The sequence below is a fragment of the Tupaia chinensis genome, unplaced genomic scaffold (genome assembly GCF_000334495.1).
Source record: "Tupaia chinensis unplaced genomic scaffold, TupChi_1.0 Scaffold000704_1, whole genome shotgun sequence".
NCBI lineage: Eukaryota > Metazoa > Chordata > Mammalia > Scandentia > Tupaiidae > Tupaia > Tupaia belangeri.
Genome location: NW_006160227.1, coordinates 3,525,247 through 3,544,588, shown reverse-complemented (window position 1 = coordinate 3,544,588; position 19,342 = coordinate 3,525,247). Strand labels below are relative to the sequence as shown.

The following is a 19,342-nucleotide window of genomic DNA, read 5'->3' as shown; positions in this document are numbered from 1 at the left end:
GGCCCGGAACTGGTCTATACAGTCTGAGCCTTTGACTTCCTCTGTGCTATAGTGGAAGCAGGAAAAGGCTGACTTGAACTGTTCTCCACAGGGGCCACTGGCCATTCCCCCAAGGCACGGGCAGTTCCAGTTAATGTCTCCATTGGGCAGGATCAGTCCTGGAACAGAGAGACAGGCAAGGAAAATGTGAGAGATATTCTCTGAGTTTCAGAAAATGCAAAACCAGTCCAGTCCTCCCAGGCCACTGTGGAGGTGCAGAAGTGGAGTTCAGCAGCAGAGGGAAGTGTTAAGTGTGGGCCTCCTTCTGGACGGGGATCTGGTCAGACGCCTAGCACAAATCCAGCACTCCTTGACCCAGCAGGAGAGAAGCTACCACCGGCACCTTTCTCTGTGCAACACTGACCCTATTCTGACACTCCCGGTGCTATTGGGCTGTGCTCCCCGAATTAGATACTGGAAGCCACTTGGCCCACAGAACTCCACCTGGACGGTTAGTGAGGGGTTTGGAAAGCCAAAGCACTTTACGGAGCTGAGGCACTGCTCCTCTCCTTCTCATCCCTGCTGCCACCCCACAGACATCATCAGGACCAGATGACCCCGATGCTCCCTGCCCTGCAAGTTCTCCTGCCCTGCAGCCACTCTCAGCTCAGCAGTCGTTGGACCAGCAAAACCCAGGACCTTTATCCTTCGGCAGTGATGAGCAAAGACGCCCAAGATACTAGAACGATGTGACTGCGTAAGCTCAGTCCTTGTATAAATGATTGTTGGGCCAGATGGCGGCGTGGTGGGTATGGGGCTGGATCCACATGGCTGACTGCGCAGTTCAAGTCTCACACCCAGTGGCTTGGGAAACATGCCAGACACATGTGTGTGGGCTTGCATGCATACCAAAGTCCCAGGAGGAGAATAGAGTAGAAGGGACTGTAGTGTAGTTGTCCCCCTAGGGGGTGATTTCTCACTTTCTCTCTCTCTGCCTCTGTACCCTATGGCAGAATTTTTAAGAAAGAAATGTTAACCAAATTGTTCATTGTACATATATGTTGGGACAAGGGTATGGTTATAGATAGGCTTTCACTTTTTTCTTTTTAGAGAGCTAGTGCACTTGTCAGAGAGATGGGAGTGACGGTCATGCCACAATCCCTTCTCTTCCATTTGTCTATCCTGTCAGAATTGAGGGCATGCACATGACATGTGACCAGTGTGTCTTTCAAGCCACTAGGGCTATAATCTGAAAGGCAGTTGGCCAGATGGCATCTGGCTCCTTTCTTTCTTTTTTATTATTTTTTTTACTTTTATTTGTTTTCTGGAGAGGTTTTGCTATAGGGTGCGTGAGCTCACCAGAAAGACAGAGAGAGACGGAGACAGAAAGTGAGAAATCACCCCCGGGGGGGATGGCCATGCCGCAATCCCTTCTCCTCCATTCGGTATCTGGCCCCTTTAACCAGTAGACTGTGGGTCCTCATCTTCAATATTATATAGACTCCTTACTATTCTTTACCTTTTAACTTTGTTTCATCTAAATAGTACTTACTGGTTTAACTAAAATGCTTTCAAGATGATGCCTTCATTTTCAGTTTTGTGACAGAGAAATATGATTCAAACAAAGTTGTTACCTGAATCTTCTCAGACTGGGGACACTAAAATGCCCAGAGCTTCTAAAATGCCTGTAGGATTACACAGTTGCTCACTGTACAATGGAAGCAGGCCTGGCACTCTGCACTAGTATCCAAAGTCCTAAGCCATACCCTGTCTCTTCCTTCAGCTCAGGAAGTGTCCCTGATTATGGAACTCTTATGTTGTTTGTCATTATCAAATGGAGCCAGCGATGGGGGTGTCAGCTGATCCTGCCCCTCAGCGGGCAGCAGACCACCAGCGTCACTGGCAGCTGCAGAGCGAGTCCTGCTGCATTCAGCTGTACCTGGTAATGCACACAGTCCCTTCCCAGACTCCTGCTGTAGGTCTGACCAGTCCTGGCTCACACAAGTGGATTCTAGTGGTCACAGGGTCCAAAAAGAGACTGTGGTCATCAGGGTTCTCAGGGTTCCCACAGCCTATGCCCTCTCCCCCCATCTCTCCACCTCTCTGTACCCTCGCAGGGATCCCAGTGCTGGACATCCAGACACAAATGCTTCCCCCTGCGGGTTCAAATAGGCCCCCAAAACTGTACAACCAGCTTCCGAAAGAAAAAAATACTTCTGACAGGGAGCAAGATCCCTGTCACCCTCGTTTACAATGTGAACTGCTGGAACTCATTGACACTCTCCTTCAGACTTAATCATGCAACAAATCAAGTGTTTCAGATCACTGCAAAATCTGAGAAGAGACAGAACTATGTCAGTGAGGGACACCTCTGTGTTCTGGCCTGGTGGCCAAGGAGGGGCATCAGAACCAGGGCTGGAAAGAGCTTGGTCCAGCCGCTGCCATCTCACAGGGAGCTGGCCTGTGGCTGAGATGGACGCCTCAAAGCTCAGCCCTGGCTAAGACGAAGTGGGACGAATTATGGACATGGAGTTTCCTGCCCCGAGACACGTCGTGGTCCCTGAGAGGCCCTGTGTCACTCACCATGCTCCTCGTACGGATCGCTGGGGTCATCGGCCACCAGCTCTGCACTGCTTGGCGTTTCATGATCTTCTTTGGTCACAAATATGATTCGATCCTTCCCTAGAGTTTGGAGAACAAAGGAAAGAACGTTACACTCGAGAGCGGTGGGTCAGCCTCAAGCCCAAAGCGGCCACACAAACTGATTTGAAGACTGTCCCTGTGTAGCCCCCGAGCTGCACGCTGCCTCTTGGGGGTGGTCTAGCACCCCTCCTACTGACTGTGCAGGCGGGACAGCTCCCCTGGGGTGGTGCATGCAGAGAAGTATCCTCCAGGTGAGAGGGGAGGAAGGACCCTTCTCAATTCACTCACATGACTGCATTCAGACCCCAACTTTGTCAACAGCAAACCAGTATTACAAGTTTTTTGCTCTTCCTATCAAAAAAAGAAACAGTCCCCCTCCACACACACAAACACACGCAAAAGAAAGTAGTCAGTCCTGTCTCAGAACGCCCATTGGCACTAACTGTCCCCATCAGACCCCACCAGCTGTGAGCACCACCGCTGTGCCCCTCCTCCGGGCCTGCAGTCAGCTCTCAGAGAGCTTGTAAAATGGAGCCCTACGGACGCTCAGAATGCCTGCCGCTGGGCACCCACCTCTGTCACACAAGCTGCTCTCAGATGCTGAGTGGAATGGAAGAGGATGGCTGAGGGCAGACAGAAAAGAAAAAGCACCCTAGAAAGGAGATTCAGACCAGCCCCAAAATTCAGTGGTTAAGCAGGCCAGTTCCCACACAGCGAATGGTTCAAATACCAGACGTGGTGGTTTATAAAAAATACAGAGGGTGTGTGTGTGTGTGTGTGTGTGTGTGTGTGTGTGTGCGTGCGTGTGCAGGCACATGTGTGGGAGCAGGACAGAGAAGGGATTGCAGCATGACCACACCCCACTGGGAGGGGTTATCTCCCCCCTCTCTGATAGGTAGATATGCCTTAAAGCAATTCAGAAAAATGAAAAAGAAAAAGAGAAGGACACACTGTGGAGCATCCTAAGAATCCCCCACAGGGTTCAGGATGCCTGAGTCTTGGGCACTCTGACAGAGCGAGGCTTGTGCAGTGGGTGCTGGAACTGCAGGCTGCTCCGGGAGACCTATGGGACGGCCCAGGCACCTGCCTCTGAAAGGCTGAGGACACAGGCAGCTGAGTACCTGTGGCCAAGGCCCCTCCAGGCTTCTGGGTCCTTAATCACAGCCTGAGGAGGGGTCTTGCCAGTGGGGAACACTGCGGCCACCCCCAGTTCACCAGGCACAGGGACCTCTTCCCAGCAAGTACGGGGACTGGAGGGGGATCGAGGGGGTTGATCTTCATAGGCTGCTGAGTTACTAACCCCTGTGACCGTCTGTGGTATATTCAGTGTTTTTAGGACAAAGCCAATCAGCTGGGGAATAGGGTCGTCTGTAGCCCGGCCAGAACGAGCCTTGAGCCAGTGCTTCAAGCGCACAGCACGTTATCGGGGCTGCAGCACTCCCCCTCGGGCTGGCTGCCAAGGGGACCTGAGACCTCCAGAGCACTGGCCAGCGGCTTCTTACCTTATGAACTTCTCGTGCAGGGGCCGAGGAGCACAGAAAAGGGAATTAAAAACTGACTGAGTAAACTGGCCTGGGTGCATTCATGCCTTGTTTCACCTGAACTTTATGGTGACCCCACAAAGCATTAACACGCTCACCCCCTTTATTACAGCAGGAAACTAAGGTCCAGATGGCCGGCCTCACCTACCCCACGGCCTGCCTGCTCCCTCCCCTCCACCTCTATGCCTTCACGTCATCTCACCTTCCTAACAGCCCTGGCCGGCAGCATCAGACATGGTGGTAGGGAGCTCCACTGCAGAGCTGGAATCAGTCCTCAGCCATCCCTGGAGGATAGATGAGGCTGGTCCATCTCTGGGTCCTGCCTGTCAGCTGTCCTCCCGTTGCAGGGTGCTGAGCCGAGGCCCCAGGGTGAGACCCAGTCAAGGCCCGAAAGGCAAAGGGTCCAAATCTGGTTGCCTATGGAAGGTGCTTGTGGGGTTGCCTCACCCAGCACATGCCAAATCAAGCTCTCAGCCAGGCAGCGAGTGATTCACAGGCTTCCCAAGAGACGGGGCCACAGAGCCAGGTTAGGCATGGCCAGCCCAGCACAACCCATGTAGTCGCCCAGGGTCCCCAGCCTCCCATATGAACATAGGCCATGACAGATGGAGGCAGAACAGTAAGGGCTGCCCATTCATGTATCTGTGCCCACGCAGTGTATCTCACATCTGAACTTGACCCTCATACCAACAGCATCTCTTACAGAAATGACAGAGACAGAGGGCAGAGAGGGCTGAGAAACATGCCCAAGACACAACGTGAGAGGAACTCTGGGCTCAAAGACCCAAGGGTGTCACTTTCTATACTGTCCACTGCATGCTTGTCCCCAGGACCTCTGCTTTCTGGAATGTCTAAAAACAGACACAAGAAGATCCAGACACCTGTTCCGGTAAAGGGCCTTGCTGAAAAGCAGGCCACCTGCAGCAGGACGGCTTAATGGCTGAGACCCATGGCTCATCCCCTCCCCAACTTGCCTTTGGACTCTCAAGACTTTGGTGTTTTGTATGGCACATTGCACACCACACGATCGCTTCTTTGTTACTGGGTTGAAAGTCAGTGGCTCGGTTTGAGGCACAACTGTTCTCTAGAAACAGGGACGACTTTGGGACCAGTGACAACAATGCAAGGTGCTGGTAAACAACGGGGAAGCAGAGCAGAAGAGAGATTGCCAATTGCTTACTTCTGCACACCTCTGAATGCTCAAAGATACCTTGAATAATTTAGGAAGGAACGTATAGATCATCAGATGACTAGAAACCATCAGAGGCACAAGAAATATGAGCAACCAGCAAAATGTATCTCCCCGGAGGGAAGACACCAATTCCTCATCAACCAAAGACAACATGATGGAAATCATGAGGATGTTGGATAAACAGTTCAGAATATTTACAGGGACTAGATTAAATGAGATGCAAGAGAAAAGAGACCATGAGCTCGAGGAGATGAGGAAGTCCTTTCACTACTTGAAAGAAAAAATAGACACCATAAAAAATAATCAAATGGAACTGTTATACATGAAGAATGTGATACGGGAAATTAAAATCTCCTTCAAAAGTATGAAAAGTAGTTTACATAATGCAGAAGACCAAATCTTGACTGTAGAAGACAAAATCTCTAACACAGAAAAAAATTATAAAAAGAACTGAAAAAAGGGACCAGCAGTTAGCATAATGGCTTTGTGGCTGGGCTCCCATGTAGTCGACGGAGGGTCAAGTCCCAGACCCAGCAGTTTAAACTCATGCTGGGTGCGTGTGCGTGTATGCCCAAGATCCCGAGAGGAGAATAAAGGAGAAGGGACTGCTGCGGGCCATCTCCCCTGGGGAGTGATTTCTCGCTTTCTGTCTCTCTGTCTCTCTCTTCCTGGCGAGCGCGTGTGCCCTATAGCAAAAACCTCTCCAAAAAAAAAAAAAAAAAACTGGGAAAACAACCAAGAAAAAAGAGGATAATATGAGAAATATAAGACACCATCAAGCGCCCAAACATCCGGATAATAGGTATCCCAGAAGAGGAAGAAAATAATGAGGGCATTCATAATTTATTCCAGGAAATCTAGGAAGAAACCTTTCCAAACCTAATGAGACATTCAAATACTCAGACCCAAGGAATACATAGGACCCCAAGTAGAATCAACTCAAGAAGATCCTCTCCAAGGCACATTATAGCCAGATCGGCCAAAATCACAAAGATAAGATATTAAAATTGGCAAGATGGGGACCAGCAGTTGGCGTAACAGCTATGTTGCTGGAATCCCATGTAGTCAACACGGTTTGAGTTCCAGACCCAGTGGCTTAAACTCATGCCAGGTGCGTGTGTGTGCGTACCCAAGATCCCGAGAGGAGAATGGAGGAGAAGGGATTGCAGCATGGCCATGCCCCCTGGGGGGTGATTTCTCGCTTTCAGTCTCTATGTCTCTCTCTGTCTTTCTGGTGAGCGCACACGCCCTATAGCAAAAAGCTCTCCAAAAAAAAAATTGGCAAGAGGGAACTATGTTACTTACAAAGGTTATCCTATCAGGCTAACATTGGACTTCTCACTGGAAACAATGCAGGCAAAGAAAGAATAGGTAAAAAGTGTTAAATGAAAAACAATTTCAACCAAGAATACTATATCCAGCAAGATTATCCTTCATATGGAAAAAAAAGATAAAAATATTCTCAGATAAATAAAACCTGAAAAGAATTTGCCAACTCCAGACCAGCTCTTCAGGAAGTTCTGAAGGGAGAGCTATACCAGGAAAACTAAAAAGTCAAATAGACAGATATAAAAGAATAATAAACAACCAAGAAAATGGATCACTTAATGATAGGAACACGTCCGGAAATATCGATAATAACGTTGAACGTTAACGGATTAAATTCTGCAATCAAGAGACATAGACTGGCTGAATGGATTAAAACAGAAAACAGAAACCCTCCATCTGTTGCCTACAAGAAACATACCTTATGGATAAAAACATACACAGACTAAAAGTAAGGGGCTGGAAAATGGAATTCCATGTGAAAGGAAATCAAAAAAGGGTTGGAACTGCCATACTGATTTCAGACAAGATAGGTTTTAAGACAAAAACTGTAGGAAGAGACCAAGAAGCGCATTATATAGTAGTAAATGGGCTAATTCATCAAGAAGACATAACTCTTAGAAATATCTATGCACCCAATTCAGGAGCACCTAAATATGTGAAGGAAAGACTGCCAGCGCTAAAAGGAGAGATAGCTTGCAACACTATAATTGTTGGGGATCTCAACACCCCATTATCTCCTTTAGACAGATCTTCCAGACAAAAAATAGGCAGAGAGATAAAGGACCTAAACCATACTAAGAATCAAATGGGCTTGACAGACATCTATAAAACTTTCCACCCTAAGAATACAAAATATACATTTTTCTCACTCTGGCAATGGAACCTTTTCAAAGACTGACCACATGATAGGACACAAATCAAGCCTTTACAGATTCAAAGGCATAAAAACCATATCCAGCATTTTCTCTGACATGATGGAATTAAACTTGACATTAATTTCAAGAAAAATCCTCAAAAATACACAAACACATGGAAACTAAACAACCTACTTCTGAAAGACTTAACTACCAAAGAAATTAAGTCTGAAATAAAAAATTTATGGAAATAAATGATAATGAGTACATGAGTTTCCATAATCTATGGTACACTACAAAAGCAGTCAAAAGAGGGAAGTTCCTAACAATTAGTCTATATAAGAAAAAGATGGTAAGGTGGCAAATAGACAACCTAGCATCATGCCTCAGAGGATTAGAAAGAAAAAAAAAAAAGTCAGATGAAAATAAATAATAAAGATTCAAGCAGAAATAAATGAAACAGAAAGTAGATGAAAGCGAAACCTGGTTCTCTGAAAAGATTAACAAGATCGACACACCATTAGCTAGACTGATAAAGAAGAAAGAAACCAAATAAATCAAATATGTAATGAACAGGCAACATTACATCAGACACAATACAAATACAAAACATCATTAGAGGATACTATGAGCCACTATACACCAACAAACAAGAGAACATGGAGGAGATGGACAAATTCCTGGATGGATATAATCTGCCAAGATTGAATCCGGAGGACATAGAAAGCCTGACTAAACCCATAACAAGCCATAAAATGTAATCAGTAATAATCTCCCAACAAAGAAAAGCTCAAGTCCTGATGGCTTCACTTCTGAGTTCTATAGAACTTGTAAGGAAGAGTAAACCCCTATCCTACTCAAATTATTCCTAAAGATCCAAAGGAAGGAAATCTTCCAAATTCATTTTATGAAGCTCCATCATCCTCATTCCCAGAACAGATAAGGACATGACAAAAAAGGAAAACTACAGACCAAAATATGATGAATACAGATGCAAAAATTCTCAAGATACTTGCAAATTGTACCCAACAACATATAACAAAGATTATTCATCATGACCAGGTGGGCTTTATTCCAGGGATGCAAGGGTGGTTTCACACACGAAAGACCATAAAGATAATACACTCTATTAACAAAAAGAAATAAAAACCTTATGATCATTTCAATTGATGCAGAGAAACCATTTGATAAAATACAACATCCCTTCATGATTAAGACTCTCAGAAAGATTGGTATAGAAGGGTCATTTCTCAACACAATAAAAGCCATATATGAAAAACCTATAGTGAACATTATACTGAATGAGGGAAAACTAAAGCTTTTCCACTAAAAACTGATACTAGACACGGCTGCCCACTTTCTCCACAGCTTTTTAATATAGTGCTGGAATTTTTAGCCAATGCAATCAGAAAAGAGAATACTATAAAAGGCATTCTCTCAGTCTGATCAAACTGGAAAAAAAAACCCAAATATAATTAAAAAAAAAAAAAGAAAGAAAGAAATGGTCTGGAATCATAAAAGACCTCCTACAGCCAAAACAATCTTGTTCAAGAAGAGTAGAGTGGGTGGTATCTCACTCCCTGACCCCAAAATATACTACAAAGCTGTGATAATTAAAACAGCATGGTATTGGCACAAAAAATAGACAGATGAATGGAATAGAATAGAGATCCCAGAAATAAACCCCAAAACTTACAGCCAACTAAGTTGTGCCAAAGAATACTAGTCAATCCAGTGGGAAAAGGAAAACCTCTTTAGCAAATGGTGCTGAAAAAATTGGGTATCCACCTGCTTAGAAAGATGAAACTGAATCCCCATCATTCACCATTTAACAAAAAAAATCTACTCAAAATGGATCAAAGATCTGAACCAAAGACCTCAAACTATAAAACTACTGGTAGAAAACATTGAGGAAACTCTGGGAGACATTGGGGTAGGCAGAGACTACTTTTTTTTTTTTTAAGAATTATATATTTAATTTTATTTATTCATTCATTTATTTTATTTTGAGCAAAGAGAGAGAGAGAGAGAGAGGAGGAAAGCAAGAAACCAAGCCACCAGGTCCAGGACTCAAACTGCAGTCAGCCATGTGGGAGTGTCCAGTGCCTTAACCACCACACCACCTGCTGGTCCCCAAGACTTCTTAAATAAGATCCCCAAAGCACAGGCAATACCCTAAAACAGACAAGTGGGTCTATATCAGATTAATAAGTTTCTGCACAGCAAAGGACACAGTAATTAGTGTGAATCGATAACCCTCGCAAAGGGAGAATACTTTTGTAAACTATGCCTCAGATAAGGGATTGATCACCAGAATATACAGGGAACTCAAACAGCTTACCCCCCTTGCCAAAAAAATTATTAACCCAATTAAAAGATGGGAAAATGAGATGAATAAAAATCTCTGTAAGACATATGAACAGCCAAAAAGCATATGAAGAAATGCTCGACATCCCTCATCATTTAATCTGCAGATTACGAGTACAATGAGATACTACCTAACCCCTGTCAGAATGGCAAATATTAAAAATGCAAAAAGTGGCAAGTGTTGGCAGGGATGTGGTGAAAGGGGAACTCTCCTACACTTTTGGTGGGAATGTAAATTGGTCCAGTTACTGTGGAAAACAATATGGAGGTTCCTCAAAGATCTACAAATAGAACTACCATTTGATCCAGCAATCCCACTTCTGGGTACCTACACAAAAACTCAGTAGGAAAAGTGTTTGCACATCAATGTTTACTGCAGCATTATTCATGATTGCTAAGATATGGAACCAACCCAAATGTCTGCAAACAGATGAGCGTATTGGAAAAGTGTGGCACATATACTCTATGGAATACTATTCAGCCATAAAAAAAAAACAAGAACCTGGCATTTGATAGAAAGTGGTCGAATATGCTGAGTGAAGCAAGCCAGGCTATGAAAGAAACATATTGTATTTATCTACTTAATATATACTGACTATCTCTACTCTATGGTAGAAATTGAAATACTGGAGGGCATAAAAGCAGTGAAAATATTTATGAATGCTGAAGACAGTGTGGAGGGGTGTGGGGATATGGGAAGAGTATAGAGAACGAAAGCAGGAGAAAAAATTGGCATGACATTTGTTGGACACAGAAATGGTTTATTACCTGTTGATGATAACACGTATAGTATCCTCAATTGGACTGGGCTTTTCAGAAGAATTTCATGTTAGGCAGATTCGCTTTATAAGTCAAATGATGTATAGTGATTGAATGTTTAAAATATAATAATAATAGGTATAATATGCCCAGCAGCAGTAGCAGCCTGCACCACTCAAGGCCAAGCAGGCTGAGCAACCTGGGGCACAGCCAAGGCGTGCCCCAAACCTTCTTCCCCCAAGAGAGGTCCCAAAGTGAAAAGCAGACCTATTTGGAAGAAATGCATTTAGAAGACACCAAAGGAAGAAAGAGAAAGTGAACAAACATCTTTCAGTGACCGAAATCCCAGGCAAGACCAGAAAGGGGGCTTTCGCAACTCCTTCCACAAGCTCTTTATAAAGAAAAATGGGAACACATCTGGTGAAGATTTCTGTGGTCCTTGGAGCTGGTGGTGACATCAAAGCTTTCCCATTTCCAGGGACTTCTGACATGAACAAACCGGAAAAGGTGCAGAGCTGGAATGGATAACCCAACTGGCTTAACCAAGATAAAGGAACACTGCTCCCTTGACTGGGAGCTCAAATGGACTGACCTGAGTTGTTGACTGTTGATTGGCCTTGGTCTCCTTCGTGGTGGTTGACATGATAGTATCTCAACCTGATTACTGTACTAATTTCTGCATTCTACCAAATGTAGCATATATATGTGGTTGGCTTCAATAAATATTTAATTTAAAAAAGAAAACAAGCAGGGACCAGTAGCTAGCATAATGGCTATGTGGAACTCCCATGTAGCTGACCGCGGTTCAAGTCCCAGATCTGGTGGCTTAAACTCATGCCGGGCACATGTACGTGCATGCCCAAGATCCCAAGAGGAGAATGAAGGAGAAGGGATTGCGGCGTGGCCATCCCCCCTGGGGGTGATTTCTCGCCTTCTGTCTCTCTGTCTCTCTCTGTCTTTCTGGCGAGCGCATGCACCCAATAGCAAAAACCTCTCCAAAAAAAAAGGAAAACAAGCAAAAGCAAGAGTTTGTAATGTAATGCCCAAATTCAGCAAAGGCCCCTAATAACCTTGGTTGAACACAATTAATTCCATCAATTTTACTTTAAAGGTCTTGGTAATTTGTGGAGTAGATACTTCACTCAATCAAAAACAGGATTTCTTCAGTGTTCCAAACTTTTATTCTCCTATTACAACGTTATTACATAATATCTTACACTAACATATATAATTGTCAAAGTCATCCCCATAAAGCATTAGGAAGATAGGAACCAGCAGTTGGCGTAATGGCTGTCACTGGACTCCCATGTAGTCAACTGCAGTTCGAGTCCCGGACCCAGTGGCTTAAACTCACACTGGGAGCATGTGCGTGTATGCATGCCCAAGATCCTGAGATGAGAATGGAGAAGACGGGATTGTGGCATGACCATTCCCCCTTCGGGGGTGATTTCTCGCTTTCTGTCTCTCTCTGGTGAGCGCACACACCCTATAGCAAAAACTTCTCCAGAAAAAAAAAATAAAAATAAAAAAAGATATCCTCTCTATGTTTGCTGCAAATCTTAGATACCTGAGTCATGAAATCCAGGGGAGTAAAAATTATTCCAGATCTAAGAGGCAACTGTTTTACAAATGCAAAACAATTTGGATAGATAAAATATTTGAAAACAATTAAAGACAAATCAACTTGTACTTTATCTGTGTGCTGAGATTTTAGGTCCAGTGAATCAGGTGACAGGGACAAAACTAATGAGAATCCTCAGTGGATCCTTCACCCACCAAACAAGAGTTCTTCAGAAACCGGATCCTTCACCCACCAAACAAGAGTTCTTCAGAAACCGACTTGCTCTTGCAAATGTTCTTGGCCAAGGGATAGCTGTATAATACAAACTTAGAGTTGTATTGTCAAGTGGTAAAATGAGAATAAAAAGCTTATACATATCTGTGTAGGAATATATATGTGTATATAAATCCCTGAGGAAAACTAATACAAATACTTACATACGAAACTAAGTTAGCATACAAGACATTGAAGAGATGAAGATTAGTCTACATTTAAGACCTTGCCTTTTGTTTTTTTAGTTTTTTTTGTTTTTTTTTTTTTTTTTGGAAAGGTTTTTGCTATAGGGCACGTGCACTCGCCAGAAAGACAGAGACAGACAGACAGACAGACAAAAAGCAAAAAATCACCACCCTGGGGGGATGGCCACGCCACAATCCCTTCTCCTCCATTCTCCTCTCAGGATCTTTGGCACGCACGCACACGCGCCCGGCGTGAGTTTAAGCTGCCAGGTCCAGGACTCGAACTGTGGTCGACCACATGGGAGTTCAGTGACATAGCCATTACGCTAATTGCTGGTCCCAAGACCTTGCCTTTTTTGAATATCAACACTTGGAAAAAGGGAAATGAAGACTTTTCACATCATTACAGAAAAGTACTATATATTTAGAGGAAAATAAAGGTTTTTAAGAACAAATTTAAAAAAGGAAAAAAAAAAATTAATAATCTTAAAAAAAAAAAGAAAAGACACAAGGACAATGTGTATTTACCCTTAATAGATCTAACGGGACAAGAAGGAACTAGTCACAGATGGGCAACTAATGGAGTACTCGGCTAGCCTAGCAGGTCATGAAATTTCTCAGGAACCTCTCTGGAGAAAAAAATATATAAAATATGCATAACATATAAAAACGCTCATGTTTTCATTTCCAAAAGTTCAAAAAGAAGTTGAATATACATGTTCAGAAGGATACGGACACCTTCTGGCTCACAGCAGCAGCGGGCCCCAGCATGTCTGAGGACTGGAATTCAAATTGGGGCTTGAGCACACCCCCAGCTCCTTCCTCTCAGGACCCTCTGGGCCTCAGAAAACAGGCCCCACCAGCAGCTCAGCCTACCTTTCCCTCACAAGGTGTTAAAATTGGCGCATCATGAGTTGGGACAGGGTTGTATTGTAAAGGTGTTAAATGCAAACTAAATCCCTCATGTGTCCCAGGGTGGGGCCTCGGGTGTGATGAGGTCACCGGGGGTGGGGACCCTACCATTGAGTTCTGGTGTGTTTATAAGAGGGCAAAGGAGACCAGAACAGGCAGAAACTTATAAGCACAGCTCTGTTCAAGGCTCTGCCCTCTGCCAATGCTGCTAGAACTTCTACATGAGTCAGATAACCCTACCTTCTCTTAAATTCACCCCGTTTCAATGAGCAACACGGTAACAGACTAAGACATGTGATTAGGGCAAAAATCGAGACTTGGGTTAAACAAAGAGGTGAAATGAATTTCCGCTCTCTGAAATCCCACTCCAAAGACAGCAAAGTAATGATTTAAATAGCATCAGCTGCCAAGGATATTGTGGCCAAGAGAAGAAGCAATCATAGGCCAGAGATGTCAGTAAAGTTTTAGAAAGCTCTTGGAGGGGCATTCTCTGCCTTCAACAGTGGAGAAAGCTGAGCCCAAAGCGCACAAATTGGCCAAAGGCAGTCAGTCCCCACCCAGAACCCTGGTAAGGGTCAGGAGGTGGAGACCCCAGGGGTCACTCTGACAGCAGGACTGCATGATGGGTCTGAGAACAGACCTGACCCACTGGTTAGCCACCCAGACACCCCCACCCCCCAGTTTAGTAGTTTTGCCCTCCATCCTCCACTCCTGGCCTTCCCTCCTACCTCCATCAGAACATCTGGTTGGCTCTGCCTTCAAACACGTCCACGAAGATCTGCATCTCACACCCCCATGACCCATATCCCACCACTCCAGGGACGCTGACCTCTGCGTTCCTTGGACATGCTGCATGCATGCCTGCCTCAGGCCTCTGCTCAGGCTGCCCTCTCGTGAGGAGCACTGTCCCCTCAGATACTCACAGCCACCCCTCTCTGCCCTCACCTCTTGCTCAGATGCCACTTCCCCTAACTACTTCCTACTTCCCTTCCCTGCCTTCATTTTTCTCCTCACCTAATATATACATGTTTTAGTTTACTTGTAATAGTGTGCACAAGATATATATATATATACACACACACACACATAAACACAAATATACACACACATATATACACACATATGGCTGTCAGGAAAGTCATGCTACACACACACACACACACACATATGGTTGTTAGGAAAGTCATGATGCCTTTTTTTTTAGAGAGAGATTTTGGTATAGGTTACAAGAGCTCACCAGAGAGACAGAAAGCAAGAAATCACCCATCCCCATGCCCCAAGGGGATGGCCAACCAGAATTCCTTCTTCTCTTATGATTTTTGGGCACATACGCACATGCATCCAGCGTGAGTTTCAAACTGCCAGGTCCAGGACATGAACCATGCATGGCTGGCTATGTGGGAGTCCAGTGATGTAACCATTATGCCACCTGCTGGCCCCTTCATAAAGCATGTTTGCTCGGAAAAACAGAAAAATACATCATGACCTTCCTGATGACTAAAACCTCACGGGGATTTTGTCATGCAAGACCCCCTTTCCTCCAGCTCTTACCTGTCGGAATACTGGGTACACATGCCACGTGCCCAGCCTGTCATCAAGCTGAACCGGGGCTCTGAACCCCTGGTCAGACATGTGGCCTCCAATACCGTAGTTCAGTTTCCTACTGACTGTGCGACCAGGCTGGGTCCCCGCCTAACACAGTATACGTCTGTTTACCACCTGTGCCTGCCAGGGCACTGTCGGTCCCCTTGGGGCCCAGATTTTCATCTATTCCATTCTTCCCCGAGCCTAGAACAGTGCCCACTACACAGTGGGTGCTAAGTACTCCTCGAACAGGGGAAACCGAACTCTGGATCAGGGCAAGGCCTCGGCCCCAGCAAAGAGCAGGAAGACACAATGGTTACCACCATCACGTGAGTCAGAGAAACAAATCCCTGGGTAGATGGTCTCATGTCCCCCAGAAAGGTAACACCCTGGGATCTTTACACCAGAATCTCTCAGCATACCACCCAGAAGGAAGGCACGCGTGTCCTGCCAAAAAATCAGCCTCTTGTCTCCTGTGAGCTCCCTCCCCAGGGACGTGTCCGAGGACAATGGAAGCCTGTAGTCCTGAGTTATCTGCTTTTTTCAGAGTTTACTCAACACACCTGTGATGCAAGTCCAGCTATTCTGATGTCAACCCAAGAAAAACAGATCTGAAGCCAGAGAGAAAACCAGTTCAGTTGTGTCTGTGGTGTATTTTGAGCGTGGTAAGGAGGTCTTAACGGTCTAGTAAATCAGACCACTCAGGACTTTCATATTGGGACCAGCAGTTAGCATAATGGCTATGTCACTGAACTCCCATGTAGTCCACCACAGTTCGAGTCCTGGACCCGGTGGCTTAAACTCATGCCGGGTGCATGTGCGTGCATGCCCAAGATCCTGAGAGGAGAACGGAGAAGGGATTGTGGCATGGCCATCCCCCTGGGGGGTGACTTCTCACTTTCTATCTCTCTGTCTCTCTTTGTCTTTCTGGCAAGCGCACACACCCTATAGCAAAAACCTCTCCAAAAAAATGACTTTCGTATTTAGAATCCAACTCCCTAGAAGCTGATTCCCCTGAAGTCAGGAAGGTGAGTGCAGATAAATTAAATTCTTATTCTACACCAGGCACCGTAACGAAAAAGCAGCACAGAACAGTCTGTGTAAGACAAGGTCCATTTAAAAATTTTCTTTTTAAATCTGCCAGAGGGCACATGCACTCGCTGGGGACAGGGAAAGTGAGAAAGCACTCCCCATGGGAGATTGTCACACAGCAATCCCCTTTCTTCCATCCCTCCCTCCGAAATGTTGGGCATATATGCACAAGTGCCTGGTGTGCATCTCAAGCTGCCAGGTCTGGGACTTGACCACGTGGGATCCAGCTGCCTTAACCACTGTGCCAGCTGTTGGCCTGGTCCATTCTCATTTCAAAAGCCTCAGTCCAACATAATCCTGAGACTCTGGCTCACTGACATCCATCGTGGTTACTGTCTAAAAAGGCATGTTGTAGTTTACAGTGAACAAGTTGTAATGCCACAAAGGGTTGTAGGTTTTAGCATGTGAATCCACCCTTTCTTCTTCCCTGTGATTTTTTTCCCACTGTATTTTTCTTTAGTTTCTACTATAGGGCGTGTGCATTTGCTGGAGTGAGACAGAAAGAAAGAGGGAAAGGGAGAAATCACCCCTGGGCAGGAGGGTAGGGAGGATAAGATAGCCATGCTGCAGTCCCTTCTCTTCTCCCAGGATTTTGGGTCCAGAAGCACATGCATCCCAAGTGATTGTCCAGTCCCTGGATCCAGGTCTCAAACTGTCCTGTCAGCCAGGAAGGATCCAGTCACCTCAAGTTCCATGCCACCTATTGGCCTTTTCCCAGTGTTCCTGACATAAAGAATAAGGAGTAGGGGCCCGCAGATGGCATGAGGTTAAGGTGGCTGGATGTACAAGGCGCACGTGTGTGCATGCCCAAAACCCTGAGAAAAGAATGGAAGAGAAGGGATTGCAGCATGGCCATCTCCCGGGGCAGGGTGGGGGTGGGCATTCCTCTGTTCCTCGTGCCCACTCCCGACCCCCAGTCAGGTGCACGTGCCCTGCAGCTAACTTACAAAAAGGAAGGAAGGGAGGAAGGAAGGAACACTGTGGCACTGACATGAAGAAGTGTGGGTGGCCCAAGGCCAGGGAGCAAAGGGAGCCAAGGCCAGTGTAGTCCACACTGCAGAGTGCCTTGAATGCCAAACTAAGGCCTTTAATCTAAAGGCTGGTTGGGAGGTAGGCCCCTGAAATAAATTTGCACAGGCAAGTGTGTGTCACAGAACAGAGGGCAGGAATACACGTGATTCGATACAGAGCTGAGGGGCTGGCAGGTGGTGTGGTGGTCAAAGGTGCTGGACTCCCACGTGGCTGACATGGTTCAAGACTCGGACCTGGCAGCTTGCTTTCTCACTGTCTCTCTCTCTCTGTGTATTGCTCTGGTCAAATTAAAAATAACAATAATGACAAGTAAAATAAAAAAAAAAAAAAATACAGAGCTGAGCATCTGCTGTATACCAGAGCCAGTGCTAGCTTTGTTTAGTGAGAGAAGGCAGGCAGAAAGTAAGATGACAAAAAATAAACAAGGTAGGGCCAGCAGGTGGCCTGCTGGTTAAGGTGCTGGACTCCCAGAGAACCTGGGACTCCTATAAGCCCTCAGATAGAGGGACATATTTTTTTCTTAACTTTTCATTTCTTTCTTCCATGAGAAATATGGGGGAGGAGGCACCTCCAACGGAGTCTTCACCCTGCGACCTACTCTCAGCCCCTGCCAGTTGGATCACAGGGATGTGCATGCGCAGTGTGCTCAGGAGGTTCCAAGACACTACCCAGGACCCAGGATGTTGCCCACGTGGGTCCAGTTGTGTTACCACTGCCCATGTGGTTTTTTTTTTTTTTCAGGAGGGTAGGGAGGATAAGATAGCCATGCTGCAGTCCCTTCTCTTCTCCCAGGATTTTGGGTCCAGAAGCACATGCATCCCAAGTGATTGTCCAGTCCCTGGATCCAGGTCTCAAACTGTCCTGTCAGCCAGGAAGGATCCAGTCACCTCAAGTTCCATGCCACCTATTGGCCTTTTCCCAGTGTTCCTGACATAAAGAATAAGGAGTAGGGGCCCGCAGATGGCATGAGGTTAAGGTGGCTGGATGTACAAGGCGCACGTGTGTGCATGCCCAAAACCCTGAGAAAAGAATGGAAGAGAAGGGATTGCAGCATGGCCATCTCCCGGGGCAGGGTGGGGGTGGGCATTCCTCTGTTCCTCGTGCCCACTCCCGACCCCCAGTCAGGTGCACGTGCCCTGCAGCTAACTTACAAAAAGGAAGGAAGGGAGGAAGGAAGGAACACTGTGGCACTGACATGAAGAAGTGTGGGTGGCCCAAGGCCAGGGAGCAAAGGGAGCCAAGGCCAGTGTAGTCCACACTGCAGAGTGCCTTGAATGCCAAACTAAGGCCTTTAATCTAAAGGCTGGTTGGGAGGTAGGCCCCTGAAATAAATTTGCACAGGCAAGTGTGTGTCACAGAACAGAGGGCAGGAATACACGTGATTCGATACAGAGCTGAGGGGCTGGCAGGTGGTGTGGTGGTCAAAGGTGCTGGACTCCCACGTGGCTGACATGGTTCAAGACTCGGACCTGGCAGCTTGCTTTCTCACTGTCTCTCTCTCTCTGTGTATTGCTCTGGTCAAATTAAAAATAACAATAATGACAAGTAAAATAAAAAAAAAAAAAATACAGAGCTGAGCATCTGCTGTATACCAGAGCCAGTGCTAGCTTTGTTTAGTGAGAGAAGGCAGGCAGAAAGTAAGATGACAAAAAATAAACAAGGTAGGGCCAGCAGGTGGCCTGCTGGTTAAGGTGCTGGACTCCCAGAGAACCTGGGACTCCTATAAGCCCTCAGATAGAGGGACATATTTTTTTCTTAACTTTTCATTTCTTTCTTCCATGAGAAATATGGGGGAGGAGGCACCTCCAACGGAGTCTTCACCCTGCGACCTACTCTCAGCCCCTGCCAGTTGGATCACAGGGATGTGCATGCGCAGTGTGCTCAGGAGGTTCCAAGACACTACCCAGGACCCAGGATGTTGCCCACGTGGGTCCAGTTGTGTTACCACTGCCCATGTGGTTTTTTTTTTTTTTTGGAGAGATTTTTTGCTATAGGGCGTGTGCACTCACCAGAAAGACAGAGAGACAGAGAGACAGAAA

The 19,342-nt window shown here is 45.9% G+C and overlaps 1 protein-coding gene across 1 annotated transcript in view; it reads right to left on the bottom strand.

Annotated features, from left to right (window-relative positions):
• The window catches only part of CHCHD4 (coiled-coil-helix-coiled-coil-helix domain containing 4), a 12,280-nt gene extending 973 nt beyond the window's left edge, over positions 1-11,307 (bottom strand). Inside the window, 4 exon segments of the mRNA XM_027776669.1 lie at positions 1-158; positions 2,563-2,661; positions 3,706-4,024; positions 11,257-11,307. Of these exon segments, the coding sequence (XP_027632470.1) occupies positions 1-158; positions 2,563-2,661; positions 3,706-4,024; positions 11,257-11,307 (627 nt within the window).
• Between the last annotated feature and the right edge of the window lie 8,035 nt (positions 11,308-19,342).